The 24864-nt window shown below is 39.9% G+C and overlaps 1 protein-coding gene across 1 annotated transcript in view; it reads left to right on the forward strand.

The window, feature by feature from the left end:
- The window catches only part of XRN2 (5'-3' exoribonuclease 2), a 53856-nt gene that overhangs the window by 25657 nt on the left and 3335 nt on the right, over positions 1–24864 (forward strand). Inside the window, exons 20-29 of the mRNA XM_054062259.1 lie at positions 503–575; positions 3008–3091; positions 3902–3999; positions 4090–4169; positions 6125–6181; positions 8230–8298; positions 8397–8531; positions 9122–9249; positions 15887–15947; positions 22611–22752. Coding sequence (XP_053918234.1) covers positions 503–575; positions 3008–3091; positions 3902–3999; positions 4090–4169; positions 6125–6181; positions 8230–8298; positions 8397–8531; positions 9122–9249; positions 15887–15947; positions 22611–22752 — 927 coding nt within the window. The remainder of the gene's footprint in view (positions 1–502; positions 576–3007; positions 3092–3901; positions 4000–4089; positions 4170–6124; positions 6182–8229; positions 8299–8396; positions 8532–9121; positions 9250–15886; positions 15948–22610; positions 22753–24864) is intronic.

A 24864-nucleotide genomic window follows, 5' to 3' on the forward strand; every position in this document is an offset into this window, starting at 1 on the left:
CAATATCCAGCCTAGCCCTCCCCTGACACATCTTCCTGCCATTCCCTCGGGTCCTATCATTGGTTGCCAGAGAGAAGAGGTCAGCACCTGCTCTTCCTCCTCCCCTTGTGAGGAAGCAGTAGACTCTGATAAGGTTTCTTCTTAATCTCCTCCAGACTGAACAGACCATGTGACTTTAGCTGCTCCTCGTACACCTTCCTCTCTAAACACTTCATCAGTTTTGTTGCCCTTTTTTATAGAAACCTTGTAAAACTTAACATGGAACCAGATACCCTAAACCAGTTACTTGGAATTATTCTTTCGTGTTTAATTTCTTGTTTTAAAACTCTAATGGAAGTGCCCTACCACACTTCATGCTTACATGGCATTTGATAAAAGATGTTCCTGTTAGTCAGAGTCCTTCGCATCCTCCTTAGCTTTGCGTACAGTGTTACGTGGCATTCTGAATTAATGTAGTAATTGGCTTTAATGATTTTTTTAATTATTGTTTTCTCAAATACAGGAATCAAGCATAATCGACTTCTACCCTGAAGATTTTGCTATTGATTTAAATGGGAAGAAATATGCTTGGCAAGGTGAAATTTCAACTTTTTTTTTTTTTTTGAGCTGTAGTATACTGACCTTATTCTTTAGAATCTATGTAGAAATAGGAAGAAAATGGAAAATTATCTTAGTGAGATAATGAAGTACCAAGTCACAGAGGTAACTTGCATTACTTGGTGTGTGGAGAAACGTTTTGCAGCAGGTATATTTTTGAAAAGAAATTTGTATGAAGAACAAATTATGGTTCAGTAACTGATTTAGGATTGGCAATGATTAGTAGTAATTTCAGCAGTCGTCGTGGATTTTTTAATTTGTCCTGAACTAGATTAATGATTTTTTTCTGTTTTTATCAGCCTTAGTGTGTAATTGTCTTTTGTCTCCTTTGCATTTAATTGATGGATCTTGTTCTGTTCAATCAGTGGCTCATTAGTACCTTGTGAAAAAAGCTTTGGGGAATAGAGAAATATTTGGATGCATACAAAGAATGAAAAAAACAGAGTATTTAATGCAACTTCTCCCTTTAGAGAATATTAATTTTAAAGGCCCGCTGAATTTTGTATCTGGTGTTCAGCCAATAGTGTAACATCACTATTAGAGGTATAAATAATTATCTAGGCACAAAATGGAACACATGAAATTCCATCTGAGCATAAGAAAGCACATTTGTACTCTCAGGGTGGCCAGACACTGGAATACATTGCCCAGAGAGGTTGTGGAGTCCCTGCCTTGGAGATGTTCCAAACTGAGCAGGACATGGTCCTGGGGAACTTGCCTGGGGCAACCTGAACAGCCCATGATCACGCTGGAGCAGAGGTGGTGGACTGGATGATCTCTAGAGCTTCTTACTGACGTCAGCAATTCTGTGATTCTTCCCCAGGGCAGCTCACCTTTGTTTTGAAATAGCCAGGGTTAGACACTAAAGTATCTTAATCAGTACAGACTTTCTCTGTTAAAAAGTATACCTTGTCCTCTTAATGCAATGTTTGAAGATCTTCATTTTGAGATTGATTTATGCTTCTGAAAGCTCAGTGTTGATCATTTTTTGCAGTCTCCTGGGTTATGAACACCTCCCATTTTGTTGTCATTCCACCAGTGTGTTGTGAAGGTGAAAATAAATTGTTTTCCAGGGTAGGCTTGTCGTTATTTCCTCTCACAAGTAGTTATGTTCTAGCTGAAATTTGAACATGGCTGAGGTCTGCTGCTGTCTTTGATAAAGTAGGTCATTCTCATGCTTCATAAGCATGGATGAGGTAGATTTCTTGTTTGGTGTGGTTGGCAACAGCAGACTGTATGACTCAACTCTGCTCCTTGTTATTGTGCAGTAGGCTAAATAATATTCTGATTCAGTTAAACTTCTGAAATATTTAACACTTTATTCTTGTCTTGTTCCAAACTGGTTTTGTCAGGAGAGGGTATGAGCTTCTGGCGTAATAGCAGCTCAGCAAAAGTTTTAGGTTGTCCCCTTTCCTTGAGCTCCAGAACAATTGTATTTGTTTTAATAAAGCCGTATAAAGATCTAACTTCTGAAGCAAAAGTGTTTCAAGCAGACTAAATTTTAGATCAGGAATCTGTCTATGGAAGTCCAAAGTCTGGACTGTTGTACCTTAGAGTGATAACAAGCATATCTGGGATCTGCCCACCAGTAGACCAGGTAGAGACACAAATATCAAACTATGAATATCAGTTTAGTAGGAAGCCTTTGCTGTCATCTTGGTCAGGAAAAGCTCTAGTGTTCATGATAGGGGAAATATAGTAAAAACTGAAACTATTACTCCAGATTCCAGTTGATAATGAGGGTGACAGAAGTAAGTCTTTGAAGAATTTCCATAGTAAGTTTCTTAGTGGTTTTTTTTATTTTTATAATAAAAGGAAGCATATACACTGGAGCATACCAGGGAATGCCATTCTCCAGCTTCATCCAATTTGATTAAAAGTGTGCTGTTTAGTGAGAGATTTTGATCCTGAGAGGAGCCTCCCTGTTATCTCATAGTAAAATTAATAGCTGGTATGAATAGTCTCTAATGGGTAATGTCTGTATCAGCTCGTCACTGAACTTGGAGTGATTTCTTCCATTGTTGTCTCTTAATAAATTAATTTGAATAAAGTAGCATTGAGCTCAGTCAAGGGAGTATCTGTAGCAAATGAAATAAAAAAATAACTGTCTTACTGAGCTCCTCTTATTCCTAAATGAGGCAGGTAAGAGTAGTGGTTACTGGGCTGGGGACAAGAATGGAGGGAGGAGCTTGGAGATAAGCTTCCTTTTTCAACCTGTGCTGCCACTGAAATATTTTTCTCTAAACAGCCTGCAGGGTCACAACCTCTGAAAATGTAGGGTTTTATTTTCTGTGACTGGTGTTGTTCCTTGGGTAAAAAATCTATTGGAACTTTCCATGTCAGTATCATTTTTGTTCTGTTCTGTTTTTTTCCAACACGTGTGAAAAAAATAATGTTTTGAGTTTATTAGGTGTTGCATTATTGCCATTTGTTGACGAGCGACGCCTTAGAGCTGCTCTGGAAGAAGTCTACCCTGATCTCACTCCTGAAGAAAGTAAGAACTGTGATATTTTGTTACAATGTATTACTACTTTTTCACCCTAAATGAGCAACTGTAATAGAAGTTTGCTTGGACTGAATTATGTCAGGCTGTAGCCTCCTCTATGGATAGTGCTGGTAATTAAAATGATCCTTGATGGGCTGGATTTTGCAGCTGTCATTTACTTTTATTTTACTGGAGTAGACCTTCATAGGACTTAACCTGAAAGTTAGATGACATCCTATGAAAAGCTTCTACCAGTATACACTACCAAAGTTCTCGTTAGATTAATATGTTGCAAGCAGAAGAATAAACTCTGATTCCAAGTTAGAGTTGACAGTAAGACTGATGGGTGTATCGGTGATAGGCAGGCTGTGTCCAGTTATAGTACGTGAAGCTTCATGCTCAGCTTTATATAGGCAAATATACGTGTTACTTTCTCCATTGTGCAAAAATAATAGCTGATTCTTGTAGGTAAACTGCTTGGGAGATGTGTGGTGGTTTGGGGTTTTTGTTTTGCTTTGTTGGTTTTTTTTCCCTAACCTGTCTCTATCTTCAACAGTACTCTGTCCTAAATTGAACATTCCTCCCATTGAACATAGGATTCCTGTTGTTGGCAGACAGTAAAACTACCCTTGTGACCAGAGACATCATGTTCTAGGCAGAGATGCTGCCTTTGCAACACTCTCAATGAGTGTCCAAAGCCTAAATCACAATGAAGCTTTGCTTTTGTTGAGATGTCAACAGGACAATGTGCTGGTCTGCTGCATTCCTTCCTTACCTGTTTGCTCTGAACTCTTATCCCATCCTCTTCATCTTTTCTAGGCAGAAGAAATAGTCTTGGTGGTGATGTTCTCTTTGTTGGGAAACATCATCCACTTTGTGACTTTATTGTAGAGCAATACAAGACCAAAAATACAGAGGTAGGTTTTACTTGTTCTTAAGGGATTGTATCAGTGCAGAGGGTGGAGGTCTAACAAAGTGCTTTGGCTGAAAAATTATTTCTTCCGTAGCCAGTGGATATACCCCCAGAGCTGTGCCATGGAATCCAGGGAAAGCTTACGCTGAACGAAAATGCTGTTCTTCCAGATCAGTGAGTATAGTTTTGGTAGGGGTTGTTTGATGCTGAAGGGCATTTTCTTCAGTTATGTCTGCATTTAAATAAAAATCTCTTTGTGCCCACAACGCGAAACCTAAAACTCCTAACAAGGTGATGCATTTAGTTCTGAGGCTGAACATGCTTTCTGCTAGGTTTCATACTGGGTGTGTATTATCATCAGGATACATAAAACAACTAAAACTTTGATTCTACCATCCTATTTTTTTTTTATTTCAGAACAAAGCAGCATCAGCGCATTTCAAGCACTCCAATGTGTTTATTTAATTGCTGGTGAATTTTTTTTTTTTTACTTGTCATTTCATTTATGGAACACTGATTTTTATATATTTACTAGTGTTTGAACTTTTTAATAAGTAAACAGGAACTACACAATAAAAGTAGTAGTGAACGGTGGCCTTATTCAGTAGGGTCATGTTGTTTTGGCCTCTCTGCTTTTGTTTGAATGGTAATCGCATGCAGTCTGTCACTTCCAGTAGTGCATGCTGTTTAAAAAAAAAAATACCCCAACAACTCTGCTTTTTATGTGTTAAATCTTAATTGTGTTAAAGAAAAAATCCAGATAGAGATATACTTTTGGCATTTTTCATTTAGGCTATAGCACTATATTCAGGACTGTTACCAGCTACACATACAAAAAATGCTAATATTTTTTGTTTTCTAGATAATGCTTTGAGTTTGCAAAATTATCAGTGTAATCTTCACATTGTAGGATATGCTTTCATTTATCTAACTTTGCTTAGAGGCATAAGCAGGTGTTCAGTAACTCATTTGCATTAAATGCACAAACACTGATTTTGTTGGACAGATAATGTATCCTAGGTCACACTCGCTAATATACATTTCTCTATTCTTGTCATGGTTTGTAAAGAATATGAGCAACTCATAGCTGTTCTTGGAAGGAATAACAATGCTGGAAAAAGACGACTCTTCTGGGTATTGCCTTCCATAGACGGGGCCTGAGAAATGGGTATTTTATTTTTTGCTAGAGCAGTAGTTTGCTAGAAGCTCTGGGAAGATGAGTAGGCATTTATATTGCCACTTCAAATAAGTCTTACTTTGCTAAACATGTTTGGATCGAATTCAGCCAGGGTGTGTTACAGGTTGCGACCCCTGTGTATAACAGGGGTCTATGACCGTTGTGCCACGGGTAGGGTCAGTGGAGGACTCCAGTTTCTGATTGAGAAGATTTTTTTCTTCCTGTCCTTCGAGATGATATGAGCAGTCATGGTCCAGCTCTTCAATTCTTGGACTTTGGCTGAATTTTCCAAGGGGCCATTATTCTCTTTCCTTCAAGTCTCATTCATTCTCTGTGCTGAAAACCAGATGTATTTCATCTGGACAATTTTCTTGAGCTTTTTAAGTTTATTTGCTAGAATTGAAGGAGTGAAGTTTTCAGAAGGAAGGAAAGGAAGGGTTAAGATGCAACTGCATGTCAGCCTATTAAATCTTGGGGGGTTGTGAATTTTTTTTTTTACTTCAAATCCTCTTTCTTCCTGGTGAAGCAGGCTTGTGCCTTCACGGTGTCTGCATTTGTGTCTGTCTCTCTGGTTGTCTTCTGCCCTCTTAGAACCTGACTCGTTATAATCAAGCCCTAGCACTATGGGGACATTGCCAAGGTGTGAAATAGTAACAGGGCTTGTAAACAGGCCACTGAGTAGAGGGAAGTGTATGAACCCCCTGTTAGACCTAACTGGAGAATGTACACAGATCAGCTGCAAAAGTAATGACATGAAGAAATAAGGATTCAGTAATTCCATTGCTTACTAGAAGTATTTGATTTATGGGGAAGGCAGTTTAATTTTACAATTCCTGTTATGTGTCGCAGGCTTAGTTCACAGAGGAACTGGAGTAGTAGTCACAGAGAAAGTGGAGCAAACAGTCACAAATATGTTACATGACATTTTGACAGAGGTTTTTCTCTTTATCAGGACAGTGGAGTCTCCTGTTCCAATGCTGCGTGATCTTACACAAAATTCTGCAGTCAGGTCAGTAAACTCTGGGTTTTAATGCTATGTCATGCAGAATACAACAGTCAAAACTCAGTTTATTCTGGTGTTTTGTGTTGCTGAATTTGTAATAGAATCCATCTCTTAATAGAGAGAATGAAGTTTTACTTTGAATGTTTCTGGTTTTCTGTGAGAACTGAGTCCAAGACTCAGTTCTAACACTGCAGGCTTATGTTAGGGTGGTTAAGCATAGCACATAGTGACATGTCCTGCAGAGATGTCCAAAATGGTCATTTGTCAGTGCATCAAAGCCAGTGTGCTTCATCCATTCAGAAATGCCTCCTCTATCCTACTTTTTTGCTCACCCTCTGGTAGGACTCCTGGGTCTTTGGCAAGCAAAGAGCAACACCTACGGAACTTGGTCTGTATCAAGCCTTTTAAATGAAAGAAAACTAAATGTTCATGAGAGTGAGCCTTTGAGACAGAATTGGATACTGATTGAAAGCCCTCCAGCTCTTAATTATTGCCTCTTGGTTTTTTAATCCATTTTTTTTCCTAGCAGTTCCCAAAGGATGCCTGAGAATAAAAGCTTCATATCTTTAAGAAGTAATATTAACTTTGCCTGAATGTGAGGTTTGGGATAATAAACTTCATAATGAATGAAAAAACAATGTAGAGTTTCCAATAATAAATCTTGTGGTTACAGATGATTTTATTACTCTTGCACTTCACAACAAATTTCTGTGGATCTAGTGTGTTGTATGTCATTCTTGCTTAATTTGGCTCAGTATAATAATGCTGAGCCTATAACTTTTCACTTCTCAAGCCGTGTAAGATACTTGAGACACTGAAAATCACTTGCAGTCTGTCTGTGATTTTCTTTTTTTTACCTCCAAGGAGGCATAACTTGGTTCAACCAGAACAACTGTCTGCAGGCAGTAAGAAATGTTAAGCTGTGGGTTGTCAGGATATTGTAAAAAGAATGTTCTTAAATGGGGATTTAGTTACTTTGAGTGATGAGTTAAAGGTAGTTTCTGGCTTTCCGTCTGCCACTGTCAGGAGGTTTGAATTGTTTTATGTTTCTATCTGTTCCTGTATTGCAAAGATTTTTCTTCCTGTCCTTCAAGATGATATGAGCAGTCATGGTCCAGCTCTTCAATTCTTGGACTTTGGCTGAATTTTCCAAGGGGCCATTATTCTCTTTCCTTCAAGTCTCATTCATTCTCTGTGCTGAAAACCAGATGTATTTCATCTGGACAAGTGAGATTGTTCTGCTTAGCTGTTTGCTTTTATCTTTCTTGACATCCCAAGCATTCTTCTGTGTAAAATGGTGGGTAATGAGAGGACGGGAAGCAGGTTAGTGCTGTGTACTTCAAATATGTCCCTGGTGGTACCTACCCGAGACCTGGATACTTGCACTAGGAGACTGGAATTGCCTGGAATGTGAATGAATATTCCTAGGGGAACCTCACACTGCTATACAATGCATTGTACCAGCAGAAATTAAGCTTTCAGCCACTTTTTGCTCTGTTACTATTTAGTTTGTCTAATACTATACATCTCAAAACATGGAGTCTGCAAGTTGCCACTGCAGGTAGGTGTATATCCCTCTGCGGGAATGCATGCAACTGCAAAGCTGGCTTTCAGGATAAAAACTCCCTGGCCCCAGCAATCACACTTCTAAGTTTTGTATGCTTTTGACTAAACTGCGTAGCAAGCCGATACCCTTCCCATCTGTACTGTGGCAGCTTTTGAACTTAATCAGTGCTTTGACTAGAGGATTTGTGCTCAAGGGTCTGCAGAAGGTACTTTCATTACCATACATAGGACTGACTGTTTTATAGACATTTAACCTTCTTTTTAACTGGCTGTTGGTACAAAGAAGGAAGAAGGTCACATTTGAGATATCCAAGTCTACCCTAATCAGTATATCCATGTGCAAGAAATGCACTTCGCAATTTAAGTTATGTCTTCTTGAGTATTATCTTTTCTGTTATCTACATCACTGTTAATAATGCAGCAATTACTTTTTCACCTTGCTTGTCTTAATTATCAAATAAACCTAATCCTCAAATACTTTCTCCTAGTATCTCTTTCAAAGATCCACAATTTGATGAAGACTTTGTTTTCAAGGCTGTAGTGTTACCTGGTGCAAAGTAAGTATAATTTGTCAGTTTTCAAATATCTCCATTTTCGTTTATTAATCTGAGAATTTGCTCTGATAAATATTTATGAAACTATTTTTAACATTAAGGAAACCTGCTCCCGTCCTGAAGCCAGGAGACTGGGAAAAAACCAACAATGATGGTAGACCTTGGAGACCGCAGCTTGGTTTTAACCGAGACAGAAAACCAGTCCATTTGGACCAGTCAGCGTTTAGAACATTAGGGTGAGACTGTTGGCATTGTTATTGTCTGTCTTGCTGTGAGATGGCTTTACTCCTTTATTGCTTTTTAAATTAAAAAAAGGAGGATAGGGTGGTCTGTCGGAGATTATATGCTGCTGTTCCATGTTGGAAACTTCGGCATGTGAAATTTAAAATCATTATTAATGAAAACTGTATATTACTGTAATTTTGTGGTAATGCCCTATATCTTCTTGATTTGGGGCTCTTTTGTTTCAACTAAATGTTTCAAAGTAGCTTTCCTGCTGTTTTGCTGTTTTTTGAACTTGTTTAGTGGATACTTGCTTGAAGTGCAGAAAGTACAATGGGAATCATAGAATCATAGACTGGTTTGGGTTGGAAGAGACCTTAAGGGCCATCCAATTCCCACTGCCCTGCCATGGGGTGGGGCACCTCCTACTAGACCAGGCTGTTTAAAGCCCCATCCAACCTAGCTTTGAACTCTTCCAGGGATGAGACATACACAACTTCTCTGAGCACCCTGTGCCAGTGCCATATCACCCTAATTATGAAAAATTTCTTCCTGGTATCTAAATCTTATTCTTTTTTTCCTTTCCATTTCTTACACATAATAGCCATACGATGCCAAGGGAAAGAGGGATGCCAGGAATGTATCCCAACGCAGTACCTCTTGGAACTTATGGGAGTCCATATGCCAGGCCACTTCTGAGTCCGCAGCAGCAGATTCCTAAACTGTTATCAAGTGAGTGAGTTCTGCTTTCTACGTTTCTGAGTTTGTTGTGTAGTCTCAACGGGCCACAAACCTAACCAGTTAAGCTTGCCTTTGTTCAGAATATGAATGCAATCTTAGAAAATAGATGTAAAATGCACTAGATAAAAAATATTTAATTTAAAACCTTCCATTACTTTTAGCTTTTGTTTAATTGTCATCAATTCTAGGGGGAAGGATGTGTTGTTTGAGTTAATTCACAGAATTATTTTGCTTCGACTGAGTTAAATGTCAAGTCACAATTTGAAATGAGTATGATTGTCTTTTCCGAACGTCTGTCTTGTGTGAGTTGGTAGCTTTTCGAAAAAGTCTAAAACTACTCGGGAACTTCTAAATGTTTTTTTGCCTGTTTGGAAATTGGGAAGCAGAGTGATTAACCTTGTGTTGCTCTTCTCTATTTCTCCTCCTTTTTGGAACTGCTATACTGAAATGGCCTAAAATGCAATTATGTGACTCTTAAGTGGGATCTCATTTTGAATACTACACCCAGTATTCAAATGTAATAGGAAAAATAGCATATCTACTGAAAGTCCCTAGTGTCCATTACCTAGAACATATTCACTGGCTGAATCCCAACATTACTAGCGGACTTGGTAGAAATTTGAAGCTTTATATCTGAAGAGAATAACAAGGGGAGGGTGCTGGACGCAGAAAATCATTAATGCAAAAAGCATGGTGACAGATCAGGAGAGGTTGTAGGAATGACAGAAGAGCTGTGGCTGATGCTGAGATACCAGACTGAACCAGAATTGCTAATCCACAGTCCTGTATCGGCTTCTACTGCCTGTTGTAGGTGTGGCAACTTCTGGCAAAGAGGAGATAGGAAATGGTCAGGAGGTCAGGGATGCCACTACTGTTGGCTGGATGAACAAGTGATAATATAAACTCTGCGTGACCTAAAGTGGAGTTCATCATCCTGTGAAGGGATTTTCTGTGTGTAGGGCTCCCAAAAAGGGTGCTAATTAAGAGTCCTGACTCTTCGCCTGTGATCAGGAGCTGTATTTCAGAAGCTGTAATGGTGAGATTGAGACAGGAGGAACCGTGGCTAAACTACCTAAAAAGGTTGAAGTAAGTTCTCACTGTTCAGCTGAAATATTGAATTATTCAAGTGTTTGAATCAAATAGCTGACACAGATAAAGTTTGAACTCCAACATTTTGTGACATATAGAAGACCAGATTTACCGCGTAGTGAAGCTGTCAGCATTTTTTTACTTGACTTGCATTTTTGCTGCATATGAAACAGCGGATAAATAACATCAGTGGCCACTATGAATTAAACTTACTATCCAGTCGCAAAGTAGATGAAGTGTAGTTGAGTAGTGGGTGCACAAGCTTTCCTTTGCGAGGAACCAGGTTGGTTTCAGCGGAGAGACTGATTGATTGAATATGAGAGCCTGGAGCTATTAACTTTGATTAAAGAAAGGCAAGTGCTTTTATAAACAAACAAGGAATATGATCTAAAAACAACAGTGTGGAGAATAGGAAGACAGAACTACCAGACAGGCATCACATGTCTGTATCAGTCTCCAAGAAGAGAAAGTCTGCGCCGTTTTGGGGCGAAAGGAAGTATTTGTGAGCCCATCAGTCCCTTTGCTGCAATTCCAGTATTCAGAAGCTTAAGTCTTGTTGTTTTGTGGAAAGTAATTATTGCTAAGCAGTTTTCCCTGCCTTACATACGTGGAGCTGATCTTGCCAATTAGGTACTTGGGAAGCTCTTCTCCCGATGGCATCTGAGCACCTTGTGTTGTATAGGAGACACTCCAGATGCAAATATGCCCCAGTGCCATCATTCTTTCAAATTGAGGAGGCTTGAATCCACTGATCGATATGAAATCCCTGTCCATCTGTTGGCCTCAGGAAACTGTCTGGTGGTTTTCTTTCACGTGTCCCTTCCTCCCATCATATATGCCCCCTTCTTCACCCTTAAATTGCCTCAGGCATCCCCAGTTGCTGTTCTGCAGGTGTGCCGGGCAAGGTTTATAAGTTTTTATTCCTTTTGTTTTTCCTTTTCTTTTTTCCTTCCCTATTAGGCACAGGTTGATCTTGTGCTTTTTGTGCAGCAAAAAGAGGTGCCAGGTCAACCTGCTGGTCCCTCCAGCTGCCGTTGCAGTGCGTGGCCTCGCACGCCGCTGGCTGTCATCGCACAAAGGCTTTTTCACAAAGCAGGGGTGTGTGCCTGCCGTTGCTCTGCGGAGCTCTTCATCCCAGAGTCGAGAAGCTGGTTCCTGGCACTCTCTGTTTTCATGGGAGACCGCAGTGCAACGTGTGGCAAATGCACTCTTTGTCAGTTAGTTTTGTTGGTTTCTCCTCTTCAGATAGTGATACCAAGCTGTCCTAGGAGATTAGTCTTAAACTCTAATTAACTTCTGATTTAAACTGACTGCAATGAGGAATCTTTACAACTAATTACAGCAGCAGTTGATTTAATATTTGGAGATCATCTTTTTTCAGTGCCTTATTATTTAACTGAGGCACAGGGACAGTTGATGTCCCAGTCAGTGGGACGGACTAGGTTAAACAGCATGAGAGATGTGCTTGCTCCTTGGAAGAAGTTGCAGAAATGCATCCTTCTGCCTGTTTGGTGAGTCAGGGCCCTGCCCAGGCCACCTGGAACTATCAGTGCTAAATGAACCATCTGTGTCTCAATTCCTCTTCTACCAGGTAGTCAGATTTGCTTAAACCCTTGTTAGAATACTTTCAAGTGTCGTAGCCCAGAATTTCTGCTGAGATCTGTCTTTTAGGACATTCATACTTAAGGATGCTTTTGCAAATGGGGACCATGCAACAACACTGTAAAACATTGTCAGTTATGGATTAGGTAGGTGGCGGTCATCTCATTGAACAAGAACAGTCCACATGAACAGTGTGTTTGCCCTGATATGGCCAGAATTGAGCATGTGGGCCAATGTCATCCAGACAGCATTCTGTCTAGATGTATTCCTTGTTCTGACAGCACAGCTATCTTTGAATCATAGAATCATAAAGTTGGAAAAGACCTCTAAGATCATAGAGTCCAGCCATCAGCCCAACGCCACTAAGGCTACTAAACTATGTCACCAAATGTCTTCTTGCCTTTTACAGTCACCCCTTCAGTTCAAGCACAAATATCTCCATCAAAGCACCCGTAGCTTCAACTGGAAAATTGAAGGAATGAGAAGGCATACATTGAGTTTTCTTAATGGTGCTGGTTACCCCTCGTGTCAGTTGTATTCATCAGCTGTGTAATTGTGAGAGAACAGCTCTATGTTATGGCATGGTTGGATTGGGAAACATCCAGAACCCACAGGGTCCTGAAAAACGAGAGAGGATGTGGTTAAAATTCCCACATTTTATGGAATTGATGCAGAACAACTTTTCATTTTATGTATTATGTTTTCATACGTATGATGAAGTAAAATTAGACTCTAGAAGGGCAATGCGGTCAACCGAAGTGCCATCTCTTCTTCAAGAGCGTGCTGTGGGTGTTCCTTACTGTTGTTCTCTGATTTGACTTCGATGTGCCAATTTTCAGTTGATGAATAATTGTCTGTGCTGATAACTTGGGGAGTCAAGTGCAGCATGGCAGTACTCTGTGAATGGCATATTTGGCTTCTGCGGCACAGGGTATCTGATTTATGACTTTCATTTCAGTCAGTAAACTTGTCAATTAGCTGCATTTGAAAACTGATTTTGATTAGTGCAATCAGTAAACACAAAATCTTGTCTTTGATTGCTGCACTGATTAGATAAATTGTTACTTGAGGAGCTGCTGGAGAAGGCAGTTTATTTGGCCTTATAGCTCTAGGAAATGCCTAAGTTTTGAAGACTAAAGAAAATATTAATTGACATTTCTTCTCCAATTTTATGCCATTTTGAAGTACAATTCACTGCTCCAAGCTTTTTCCCTCAAAGATTTTTCTCTGTCGGAGCCATACAAATGAATAGCAATAAGGTGGCTTTAAATGTTTTTGTGATGATTTCATTAAACTCTTACTTAAACTGTTTCCTAGATCTGCAAAAAGATGTGGTTACGTTCTTTTTCAGCTGAAAAGAAAGTGATTAAATAGGATGCGGGTTTTTAACAAGCCCTGTGTGAATGGGAACCACCATACCAGGGCAAGACCAGCATCATCTCACTGGCTTTCTCAGTAGAGCACCATTTGACCCTGGCAGTGGAATGGAAAAGATGTTAATAAACTTCAATTAAAATGTGAAGTTTGGATCAGAGAGGATCAGGGAGGAAGAGACTGTATTAGCCTAGATAATTGTCCAGGTACTTGGTCGTCCTGCCTAGCTCAGCCCATGCAGAGGAGAAGAGAAGGGGAAAGATGGCCATTATTCTTCCTGGAATATAGGGGTTTTTTTTTCTGGAAGTGTGTGTCTCCCAGCAAGCAAAAATGGGAGCCAGGCCTAGCACATCTGCAGGTCTATTTGTGGTGACAGAGCCAAAACCTAGCGCTCATCCTGGTGCTGCAGCTGAAGAACTACAGGCATTAGTAACTACAGATAGAGGGGTGTTGTGCATCTGAAAATATTTTTAGCAGAACTCAGTTCTGCTCTATTGCATGTATTTCTGTGGTGCTGGTGTCTGTGAAACTTGGAAATAACTAGAAATAACATCTTAGGATATTCTTTGATTAAAAATAGTGATGATCTTCGGCTTTATCAAATTTTTTAGTTTTGTTTTTAGTAAATTCATCTTTGTACCTTTTTTTTATGCTTCTATTTAACATTGTGGATTAATAGCTTGTTTCCCCTAAAGTAGCTGAAGACAGCATAATGGGCCTGGGTTTTCTTCTGTTGCACTAATCTTGTATTCGAAAGCAAACACAGCATCACTAAAGCATCATGTTAGTACAGCCTGTTTACGCATGTAAAAGTCTTTGTAATTCATTGGCTGATCAGTATAAAAGTGCCATATACCCACCTTTAATCCTTGTGGTGCTTTAGACTGGTTTGGTTGCAGTGTATGTGAAATAATTGATTATACCTGATCATGAGCATCAATTGGTAACAGCAGATATGTCTGTGTGTATGTATGCATATACAGAGAGGAAGATATATAGGGATGTAAAAAGAGAGAAAGAGAGAGGGAGATGTATATTTTGGTTGGGGATGTGTGTGTTTATACATGTAATGTTTAATAACTGAACAAAAAGCAGCTAGCATGGCTGTTGCTGGACTGGATTAGCTCCTGGAGGAGGCCCAGGCAGGAGCAGCAGAGCTGCTGAGAGTCAGAATTTATTTCCCATGACGAAATGATTTTATCTTCCATGGGGGCTGCCCACATCCTCCCCTGCACACTCGAGTGCTTCCGTGAAAGCTTTCTGTCCAGGTTAGACCTCTACAGCCTGCAGACCATTTAGCCAGAGTTAGGACAAAGGCACAGGTTTTTCCTCTGTCAGATATTTTTGCTTTTTTTCCTCCCACTTTTCTTTCAAATTATTGCAAAGCTTTACTTTCTTGAATATTGGCAGTTTAAACAAGGCATTACTGTCCCTTCTCAGTGTGTCCATTAGACAACTTCTGGAACCAGCTGTTGAAATTAGGTCACACTTAAACACCATTGAAAACAATCAAAGGTGTCGCTGAAACTGAAGCTTTTGATTGATGCACAATTTGATTGTTGTGGACTGACCGAGAAGCTATTGATTAGCTGTTTCTTTTATCCTGTTTACTGACCAGTTTATTTAGAAGAACAACAACCGTTTAATTGCATGTCCTGTTAAAGCAATGTTGTTACTGCTACGTCTTTGTAAAGAGTTAGTTTGGGTAGAAGAAATAATTGAGAAGTGGGTGGTCTTTTTCACTGCAGCTTCTTATAACTGCAGTGTTGGGTCTCTGGCCAAGTGGGTTTTTTACCTCAAAAGATTTGATTCAGTTTGATAACATTATCTGAGAGATCATTAATATATTTTTAGTATTATATTATCATTGACTAGATTAACTTTTAAATATTTTTTTACTATCTTTAATATATCCTAAATATAAATCTCTTTATATATTTTTTTTTTTTTACATGAATAAAGTAGAACTGTTCTCTTTATTATGTGCTCTGGTCATTCTTTTAGTTTGCTTTGTAGAATAACTTACCCTAATCGGAGGAAGAATTGCACATATTTTGAGTTTTAGGCATTTTTGCTCACAAACACCATGTGCTGTGATGACACAGCAATGTATGTATGTGTATATCTGTCTATTTTGTCATACAGCTTTGTGGTGAATATACTTCTAAGAAATGTGAACATTTAAGTGAAGTCTTCAGTTCTTACAGTAACAGACATGGGTTTGCTTTTTTAAAAATTCAAGAGAAGATATATGTGAAATACCCGAGCACAAACCAGCGGCAATTATAGCAATTAAAATTTGTTCTTATAACTTGAAGCTTATTGGACATGCTAAAATTAAAAAGTTGCCTTTTATTAATTAACAGTAAGCTTTCCAGTAATGGACATAAGGGCTTTATCAAAATCGGCAGTAATAACCAACTACTTGGTAGTGTAACCAGTTTGAGCTTTTCTGTTTGACTTCTTGAAGCAATTTCTCAGGCATCTGTAAGAGTAAACAGAGCACAGGTTTTTTTAAGTATACTCAGTCTCTTTTATTTTAATGTTTTGGTTTACCTTCTAGATCTTAGACCCCAGGAGTCTTGGCGAGGTCCTACACCCTTGTTTCAGACGACACCACAAAGGTAAGGCAGGAGGGGTTGAAGTTTTGTAAAATCTCACCAGGAGGGTGTCCTTGGTTCTGCCAGACTTCACAAATCTTACTTCCTCCTGGTTTGGGCTTGGTTGGAACTTATCTAAATCATGCTTTACAGCAGGTTTTTAAAGTTAGTTAATGTCCATGATTTATTTATTTATATTTTTTTGAGTGCACTATGGGATGTTCATCCTTTTAAAAGGCCTGGGCACTTTGTATTAAAAAAGAAGGTAAAAACACTTTCCATTAAAACTCAGACTTCAAAATTAACTTTACTGTTGGTGCTTTGGTACCGTTCTTGGTTCTTTGGCCTTTATCTTATTGAAGCTTTTGAAATACTATGAAATTGAACACAGAGAGCTTAAAACTGCATTAGATTTTTGGACAAGCTAAACAAATTTCTTTTTAGGAGGGCTGTGAAGCTTAATGAGGCATAACTAATGGTGTTCCACTTTTATCATTTCTGTGCTGCGACCGCAGCATTAGTACAGACCAGCCATTGATTCTTGCTACAAACCTCTTGAAGTCCTAATCAGCTTCTTTGGTACAAGTTTTTCAGGCCTGACAAGCCTATTGTAGGGCAGTGTCACTGTAGGTCAGTAGTTATTAGTTGCCACTGAAAACAGTTTCTTTAACTACTTAAGACTGAACTGAATTAAATGCAGAAGGGACTCAGGGAAGGATTATGGAATCTGCAGTCCAATAAGTGCCATCGAATAGAAAGAATGTGACATGGTTTGATAATAAGGGATGTTTTACATGCGTTCCTTCATTGATAGGTTGTATGTCCTTAAGTCAGATAGGCTTTATAAACTCGGCGTACCTGCGAAAGCTATGAATAATTATCTTTATTTATATTTATGGAAGGATGAGAGTGTATGTGAGATCTTTGAAGTTTTTGCTGTGAGGCACAACTTTTTCTTATTTTTTTCCTGACTTTGTTTGCAAATGTTAACCGGTGAAAATATCAGCTTTGGGAGAGTTTACTGAGCTCTCCACAATCACGCTTTCCATGGCAACCATTTTGATCCCTATTGAAATAAGTCTAGCTCCCTTGTCCTATGCCACATCCATGTGGAATATTGCATTATAAACAAATCTTGCATTGCAAACTTTAATATTACTTTGTCCATGGGAGTTGCTATTCCCACACCTTAATTAAATCCAATTTATATTACGTCATTTTGTGAAATACTGCTACAGGTCAGTAATTTGTCATTACTTTTATAGTGCTGTACTTTTGTTGTTTTACCAGGCTATTTATTTTTACAAAGTGCAAGAGTTTCTGAAGTCAGACATAACTTCTTTCACCCAGAAGTTCTATTTGTTTCTTTTTTGAAATACACATTTTTATTAGAAGACATTAGAATAATGTTCATCATTATTCATCAGAATAATGCCATTCTGATGGCATAGAAGACATCAGAAAAACAGAGCAAATTATTTAACATTTACTTTTAAGTCCATACAGGCATTCTTATTTATTTTACCGTGTGTTTACTATTAAGTGTGTTGGCCTGTATCCATGCTTTCAATATTAATTTAAAAAAAAAAATTAAATGACAGTGAGATTGAGTGCACCCCCAGCAAGTTTGTGGATGACACCAAGCTGAGTGGTGCAGTTGCCACACCAGAGGGATGGGATGTCATCCAGAGGGACCTGGACAGGCTGGAGAAGTGGACCTCTGAGAACCAAATTGAGGTTCAACAAGGCCAAGTGTAAGGCCCTGTACCTGGGTCAGGGCAATCCCCATTTTCAGTACAGGATAGGGGATGATGTGATTGAGAGCAGCCCTGCAGAGAAGGAGTTGGGGGTGCTGGTGGATGAGAAGCTCAACATGAGCCGGCAATGTGTGCTCGCAGACCAGAAGGCCAACCATATTCTGGGCTGCATCAAAAGAAGCGTGGCCAGCAGGGCAAGGGAAGTGGTTCTGCCTCTCTGTTCCTCTCTTAAGAGACCTCATCTGGAATACTGTGTCCAGTTCTGGAGTTCTCAGTGTAAGAAGGATATGGAGCTGTTGGAACAGGTCCAGAGGAGGGCCACAAAGATGATCCGAGGGCTGGAGCACCTCCCATATGAGGACAGGCTAAGAGAGTTGGGCTTGTTCAAGCTGGAGAAGAGAGGGCTCCAAGGAGATCTTATAGCAACCTTCCAGTACCTGAAGAGGCTATAGGAAAGCTGGAGAGGGACTATTCATAAAGGCTTGTGGTGACGGAATGAGGGGGAACGGGTATAAACTGGAGAGGGTCAGATTTAGACTAGACATTGGGAAGGATTTCTTTACCATGAGAGTGATGAGACACTGGCACAGGTTGCCCAGGGAGGTTGTGGCTGCCTCATCCCTGGAGATGTTCAAGAACAGATCGGATGGGGCCTTGGGCAGCCTGATCTAGTAGGATGTCCCTGCCCATGGCAGGGGGGTTTGAACTGGATGATCTTTGAGGTCCCTTCCAACCCTAACTATTCTATGATTCTATGATTACAACTGTAATAATCGACTGTCTCTGATCAGAATCCTGTCGTAAGGTGCTTTGTTTGTGCTGGTATTTTTAGAAGTGACCACAGGCTGCCCAGGTACTTCAGAGCATTTTTGCAGATAGGTGGTGTTTGTGATTCGATCTTCCAACCTGTCCAGTGTGCTTCCAGTGTTGCAGTATTGACCTCACTATTCAGTTCCCAAACTTCAAGAATCTGGTCTTCCCTGAGGTGACTTTAAATTCAAGATGCGTCATCATCACCTAGAAAATAAGCTTTAGAGGAGCTTGGAGAATGCTGGTCTAACTTTTGAGTGGGAACAGTGTATTTAAAATGCTTTCCCTCCCTGATGCATTGTTATACCCCAGTGGTTTATGACAGTCACTAACTTGCGAGTTTTGGTGCTGAGGATGAGTAAGTAATTCTGCTGTGTTCCTGGAAGGTGTTTGGTTTGGGCAAGGAGAGTATTCAAACAGATGCTTAGGGCTGATGTTGAATTAGTTGCCATACCAAGTATAAGCCTGGAGACTTAATTAACAGAAACATAAAGATGGATAGGCTTGGGGTAGGAAAAAATGGCTGAATCTGCTGAACTGACACCCCCACACCCCCACTTACTGCCCCCCCCCCCCCCCTTCAAGAGGTTTTCAGTTTCCTAGTTACTTTTCTGGGAGCTGCCAGGCTGGCTGCAAGGCTGCCGTTTCCCATACCGCTAGTCCCAAGGCTGTCCTCGCTTGCTGCTGCAGCTTCAGGTGCTCCAGGAGTAACAAGGTGCCAGCAGGGAGAGCAGCAAAGAATTTCTATTCTCAGCCACCTCTGCTCCTAAGAAGAAAGTAATTGAGGGAGAGGCCAGCCCCTGCTCCAGCCTTTTCATATGAAGTGGGTTGGCAGGAGGCTACAATATCCTTGATTTGCGACATCAAGCAAGGGATAAGCAAGGAGCCCTGTGCCTGCCAGGAAAGCTTTGAGCCTTTGTGCTATTTCAGGAATAAAGTACTGGGGCCAAACTAACTCTTTCTTCACAGTCCTGGGTAGAAAAAACACTCAGTAGTGTAAAGCTGCTTCTTCATAATCCAGATAATCTTGTCTCCTGCATAACATTTCTTATTTTAAAATTTAGTGATGCAATTCAGTATGCAGCATGTAAAACGAAACTGGGGAGCTGTTGTTGACCAGGATACCTGTCAGTGTGTCCTGTTCAGGCCCTGGTCTGACTGGACAGCACTACTGGAGACTGCCAGAGATTATTTCATGCTCTCGCCTTCTGTGCTGGTGATCTGATACATGTCAGAGGTTGTGTATGTATTTGCTACATGGTTTCCTGGCTGGTGGGAATTTGTAATCTGATGAAGTAAATTTGCCTAACCTGCTTATAGAAGGGATTTCCAAACAGGCTGAATTTTGAACGCAGAAACACTTTACTGAATAAAGCTTCCTGAAGTTGTATTTTAGCTATCCCGTGTGTATGTGCTTTTTAATGGTAAGTTGACATAACTCTAGACAGTGCATTTGAGTGACTCTGCCAGCATGAATACATGTAATATTCCAAGTGGCATAAATCTTTTCTTGTTACCCATAATGCACAGCTTTTGTGCACAAATCTATACCCTCAGGTAATTTGAATCACCAATTAGTACATCCACCAGATGAACATGAAGTCGAGTGCTGTGAGGACTGTAATTTCCTGGTCTCTGATGAAAATTTAAAATATTGTTTTTTTTAAAAAAAGTACATAGTTCTGTGAATGAAGAGCAGCAAAACAGTGTGAACTTCATTTGGTAGCTTTTAAATCAGAAAACGCATTGCAACATTTTTTTTTCTTTTCCTACTAGGTTTATCCTCTACGATATGTAGTGGTTTCACCTCAGAGCAGAAATGCCCCAACATAATAGTGATATTGGTGTTAATGTGTTTCATTTGTTAAATATCCCAACTTTTCACTAAGCAGCACTTTATTAAAATAAAAAATTTAAACTCTGTGCCAAATACATATTAATAACAAGTGAAATTTGTGATATATTTTCCTATTCCAGGCACATGGCAGGTATTGGTCTGTGGTCATCAGTCACTGGGGGTGTTTGTTACAAGCACATTTGCAAAATTGTAGAGAGAGAGTGACTGCTGATGAGACACCTAGAGCTGGGGTAATTTCCTGCAGTTTTTCTTAAGGCTGAGCAGTGTATCCTTCCTCAAGAATCTGCTGTTTTCTAGCAATAAGGGGGGCGGAGGGGAAGTTGATGCTCAAAATACTTAATCAAAAGGAATATCATACTTAAAATACTGAATTGGGGTGTTTAGTCCCTGGAAGTGTAATGTTCTATTAACTTTAAATGCAGTATTGTTCCTTACAATTGATGATTTGGATATCACTATGCGTTTCTGGACATACCTCTGAAGCTAAAAATAAAGCCACACAGATTGGTATTGCCACTTAGCTTTTTATGTGTTAATTTTTAGCACATGTATTGCACATCATATTTACCAATTGTGTATTTACCAGGTAAGGCTCAGACTTTTTAAACGGAAATCAAATTAGTTCATTTCTGGAGGTAGTTAGGAGTTTCTCTTGCCTTTGTATAATTCAGGCAGGCCTTAATCTGATCAGGTGGAGCAGCTGTCTTGCAGGCTTTAGTGTGAAACCAAAAGCAGCTTGCATCCAAAAGCAGTAAGCCTTCATGTCCAAAATGCCTGTTTTCGTTCATTTTAATCTTATGTTTACCTGTCTTGATTCCAACCATGCCTCTGTTCCAGCTGGTGAAATGTGTGTTTAAAAGTCCTTCCTCTGTCAGCATTGCTTCCTCAGTTGCTGAAAGCTCAGTTTGCCCAGCATTGTACTGCTCTCTGTGAATGCTCCCTTGGTCATGAAATCTATACCTTTTCTCTGAACTGTATGTGCATTGGGGAGAATAGGTCTGCCTCTGAGTAGGGCTGCTCCTCCAGGGCTGAAGTCCTGCCAATTTAATCCAGCAAATCTAGGCAGAGGCTCTTTGAAGATGTACAAAATAATTTCCAGTGCAGCAGGTAAATATGACATGCAGTGCTCATGCTCTCTGCTGTTCCTGTCTCTCAACGGGATGAACACAGACTGTTCAACTGACTCTCTCGTAAATAGGGGTCAGAAAAGATTAACTGCCTCAACTAGCCAGTGTTTTTCCTTTACGACAATATATTATACTGCAAAACATAACTGATATGAATTCTGTAAGGAATCGTACCCTTGCCCAGGCCCAGGTTAAACGACAGTGGCTGTATCATTTTTCTAAATATTTTTAATCAAACAATGATTTGATGTATTATACCTGTTGCTTTATAATTGTAATGTTACAATAGGTACTTGAAGGCAATTAAAACATTTCTTGCTGTTAGTAATCTAGGATAGCAAACTAGGTTATAATGGATGTTGAATTTGCGTTCCCATATAAACTGTATACCAAATGTCAGTCAGTCCATGCCAATTAGTGCTTATGTTGCTAGGTCACCGTGGTCAATTGAAAACAGCATCAATAGAACTTGAAAAGGTTTCTTCCCGATCAGACCTTCTGACATATTGAGCAGAATAATGGATGGGAAAAAGCAGCCAAGGCCCCTACCCTAGATTCAGAATACTCACAGTAAGAATTCATTTGCAACCTGCAATTAACTAGAAAGAATGGACTCCCAGAAAGAGTCTGGACATTTAGAAAAGAAAGCCTTATTCTCCTGTATCGCACATGTTTACTCTTTGGATGGTGTGTTACGATTAGCTAACTTGGTGATATCTGGGTTTTAATCTATGTTCAAGATCAGTGTGGATGAGCTGGCAAATTTGCCCCTAACGTAAAAGATAGACAGAATCTTTCCAAGGAATTTGAAAAATTTCCGATTTGTAAAATTGAATTTGCTGCTTGTAGTGGTACCTGGTTCTGTAGCTTTTGAGCTGTGGTGAGGCAGTAAGCAATAATCAAATGTCATCTCTTGGTAGGAGAATCTTGAAAGATTGTTTTTCCCCCCTATTTATCTCTAATGACCGGGCCATCTTTGGTGCCAGTGCAAGCGTAACTGGACCCTGACAGTGTTTAACTTTGAGGCAAATCAAATTGTTTTTCTTATGAGACTATAGAAATATGGATTTTGTGGCATAAAACTCTCTGTAGGAGCAAAATTCATGGTGCTGCAACATGTTTTTTCTTTATGCAGAACTGCTGGGGCTGCTCCTCTTCTTGCCTGGAACCGCATGCTGCAATCCCAAAATCAATACCAGCAAAATCAATTCCAAGGGCTGGGCGGACCAATGGGTTACCCACAGAGACCTGAAGATCGGATGGACAGGGGAAGACAGGTATGAAAACACTGCCCGATTTTGCATATTTTGTTCTCATGGTAAGGCTTCCTTCATGTGTCTGTGGAGGGTGAATGCAGCCCAGCTAGGCATTCCTGAGCTGGTTTTAGGCCGGTCGATGTGTTGCCAGTAAAAGCACTAACAGGTGAGCTTCCTGGCCTTGTCCAGCTCCTTTGTGTGTACTCTGGCAAAGGCTCATGTCATGATGGTGCTGCCGCTGCTTTTCCTTAAAAGTAGATCAAACACACTACCAAGTCACACGTTCTTGCAGCCTGAGAAAAGATAATCTGAAGGCAAGTATTTAACCTAGAGTCGTCATCATGCATAAAGAAAATCTATCAGCTATGTATTTTGGGGGGTAGAAGGGCTTCTTCCCAGTATGTTTAAAATGTTAATTCTTACACCTTCATTAATTTTTCCCTTGGAATGTTTATTGGCTTTCTCTTAGGTGAAAAACTGCTTAAATGCAAATGCTAGATTTTAATAGATAGAGAAAAAAAACATCTGTGAAAGTACATGTGAAAACAGCTTTGTGTAGTTAAAACAAAAATGTTGTAGGAACACCTCATCCAAACTTATGATAACTGTCGTTTGGTTTATGAAAATGCCACAGAATGAAAATGCTTCTTGAAAGCAGCAGGTGATTTTGCTTATGTGATTTGTGTGTGTGCGCGTTCCCAATAAAAACATAATCTGCATATAATCTTTTGAGTATTTACAACTCTATATACTAGTTTAAGAGAAATTTCGGATATCTATACTAAACTTTGAGTTCTGTTGCTGTTCAGATAAGTCAGAACTCTTACTCAGCTGTGAGAAGGTTACTGGCGATTAATGGGGAAAGAGGAGGAAGAGCGCTCAGCTGCTTTATAACAGCACCATTTCCCAATATTTTGTATGGAAACTAAGGTGCAAACCAAAATTTGCCTTCTGTTAGGAGCTGGTTCAGCTACCTCACACAAACGTGCTCAAGTCATTTTTTAGTGTAAGCACGTAATTTTTCTTTTCTTCCTCCCAGTCTGCCTGTCTTCCCAGTGCGCAAACATTTGCATTACACGGTACAGCACACACAGAGTCCAATTTGGTGTTTGATTTCTGGGGCTGTTTCTTCATGCTATTGGCAGCATATAGTTGTTTTCACGTAGGTATGACTTCTGTCCTACAATATGTTTGTTAGATCCTAGCCTCCTTTGCTTATACAGCGGGAAGTGCAGGTACAATCCATTTAAATTGTAATGTCATATAGCATATGCAAGAATTGTGTTTATAGGTTTTTTTACCACTTCTCGAATCCTTTGTCTGCTTTATGTTTTCCTTTCTGTTCTGGTTGGAAGACTCAGCACTGTCTATCACAATCGCTTTTGCACCGTGACAGTGTTATGGTGTGGGGGTTTTGAGGAAACTAATACAATGAAAACATGTACCATCAACCCAGGTTTGTAAGAGCAGAGTTCCACTTAGATGGGGAAGCTTTTTGCAGAGTGCGGCGTGCCTCTCTCTCTGGTTCAGCTTGTAAGGACCAAAGCTCAGCAGAAACAGCCTGTGAGCTGCTAATACCACTCTCAGCATTGTCTGCCGATGGCAGGATTACATGGTGCTGCTGAAAAGATCTATAGCCAGGGAGCAGTCTGCCCCAGTGCTCCTAACTCTGAAACTCTTGTTCAACTGGACCCTTGTTAGCAGCAGTAAGACTCCTGTCTCCCCCACCCCAACTCAAACCCTGCATTTTTACTGTAGAGGAGGCTTTTAAGACTGGAGTAAGAATTGTCTTTGGCTCATTCAATTGGTGTTGCAGCAAGAAACGGGGAAAAAGAGAGGCAAGTATTGCCGCTGTGCACTCTCGCTCCAAGTATAGCGGGCAGGCCTTACCAGTACAAGTCCATCCAGGACTGATTTTGGCTATAAGCAAAACTAGACAGCATGTGTTATGATCGCATTAGGCCTCATGCGAAAAGAGTGGGGCTTGAATCCTGGCTGTGCTGTACAGCCAGTCCCCAATGTTTTTTAAGGATATTTGAAATTTGGGTAAGGTGTATTGATAGATAAGTTTTCAGAAACATTTCATTTTGTGTTACACAAGTTTACCTAAACTACTGGAGACTAAGGAATGAA

This window comes from Cuculus canorus, chromosome 3 (assembly GCF_017976375.1).
Source record: "Cuculus canorus isolate bCucCan1 chromosome 3, bCucCan1.pri, whole genome shotgun sequence".
Lineage (NCBI taxonomy): Eukaryota > Metazoa > Chordata > Aves > Cuculiformes > Cuculidae > Cuculus > Cuculus canorus.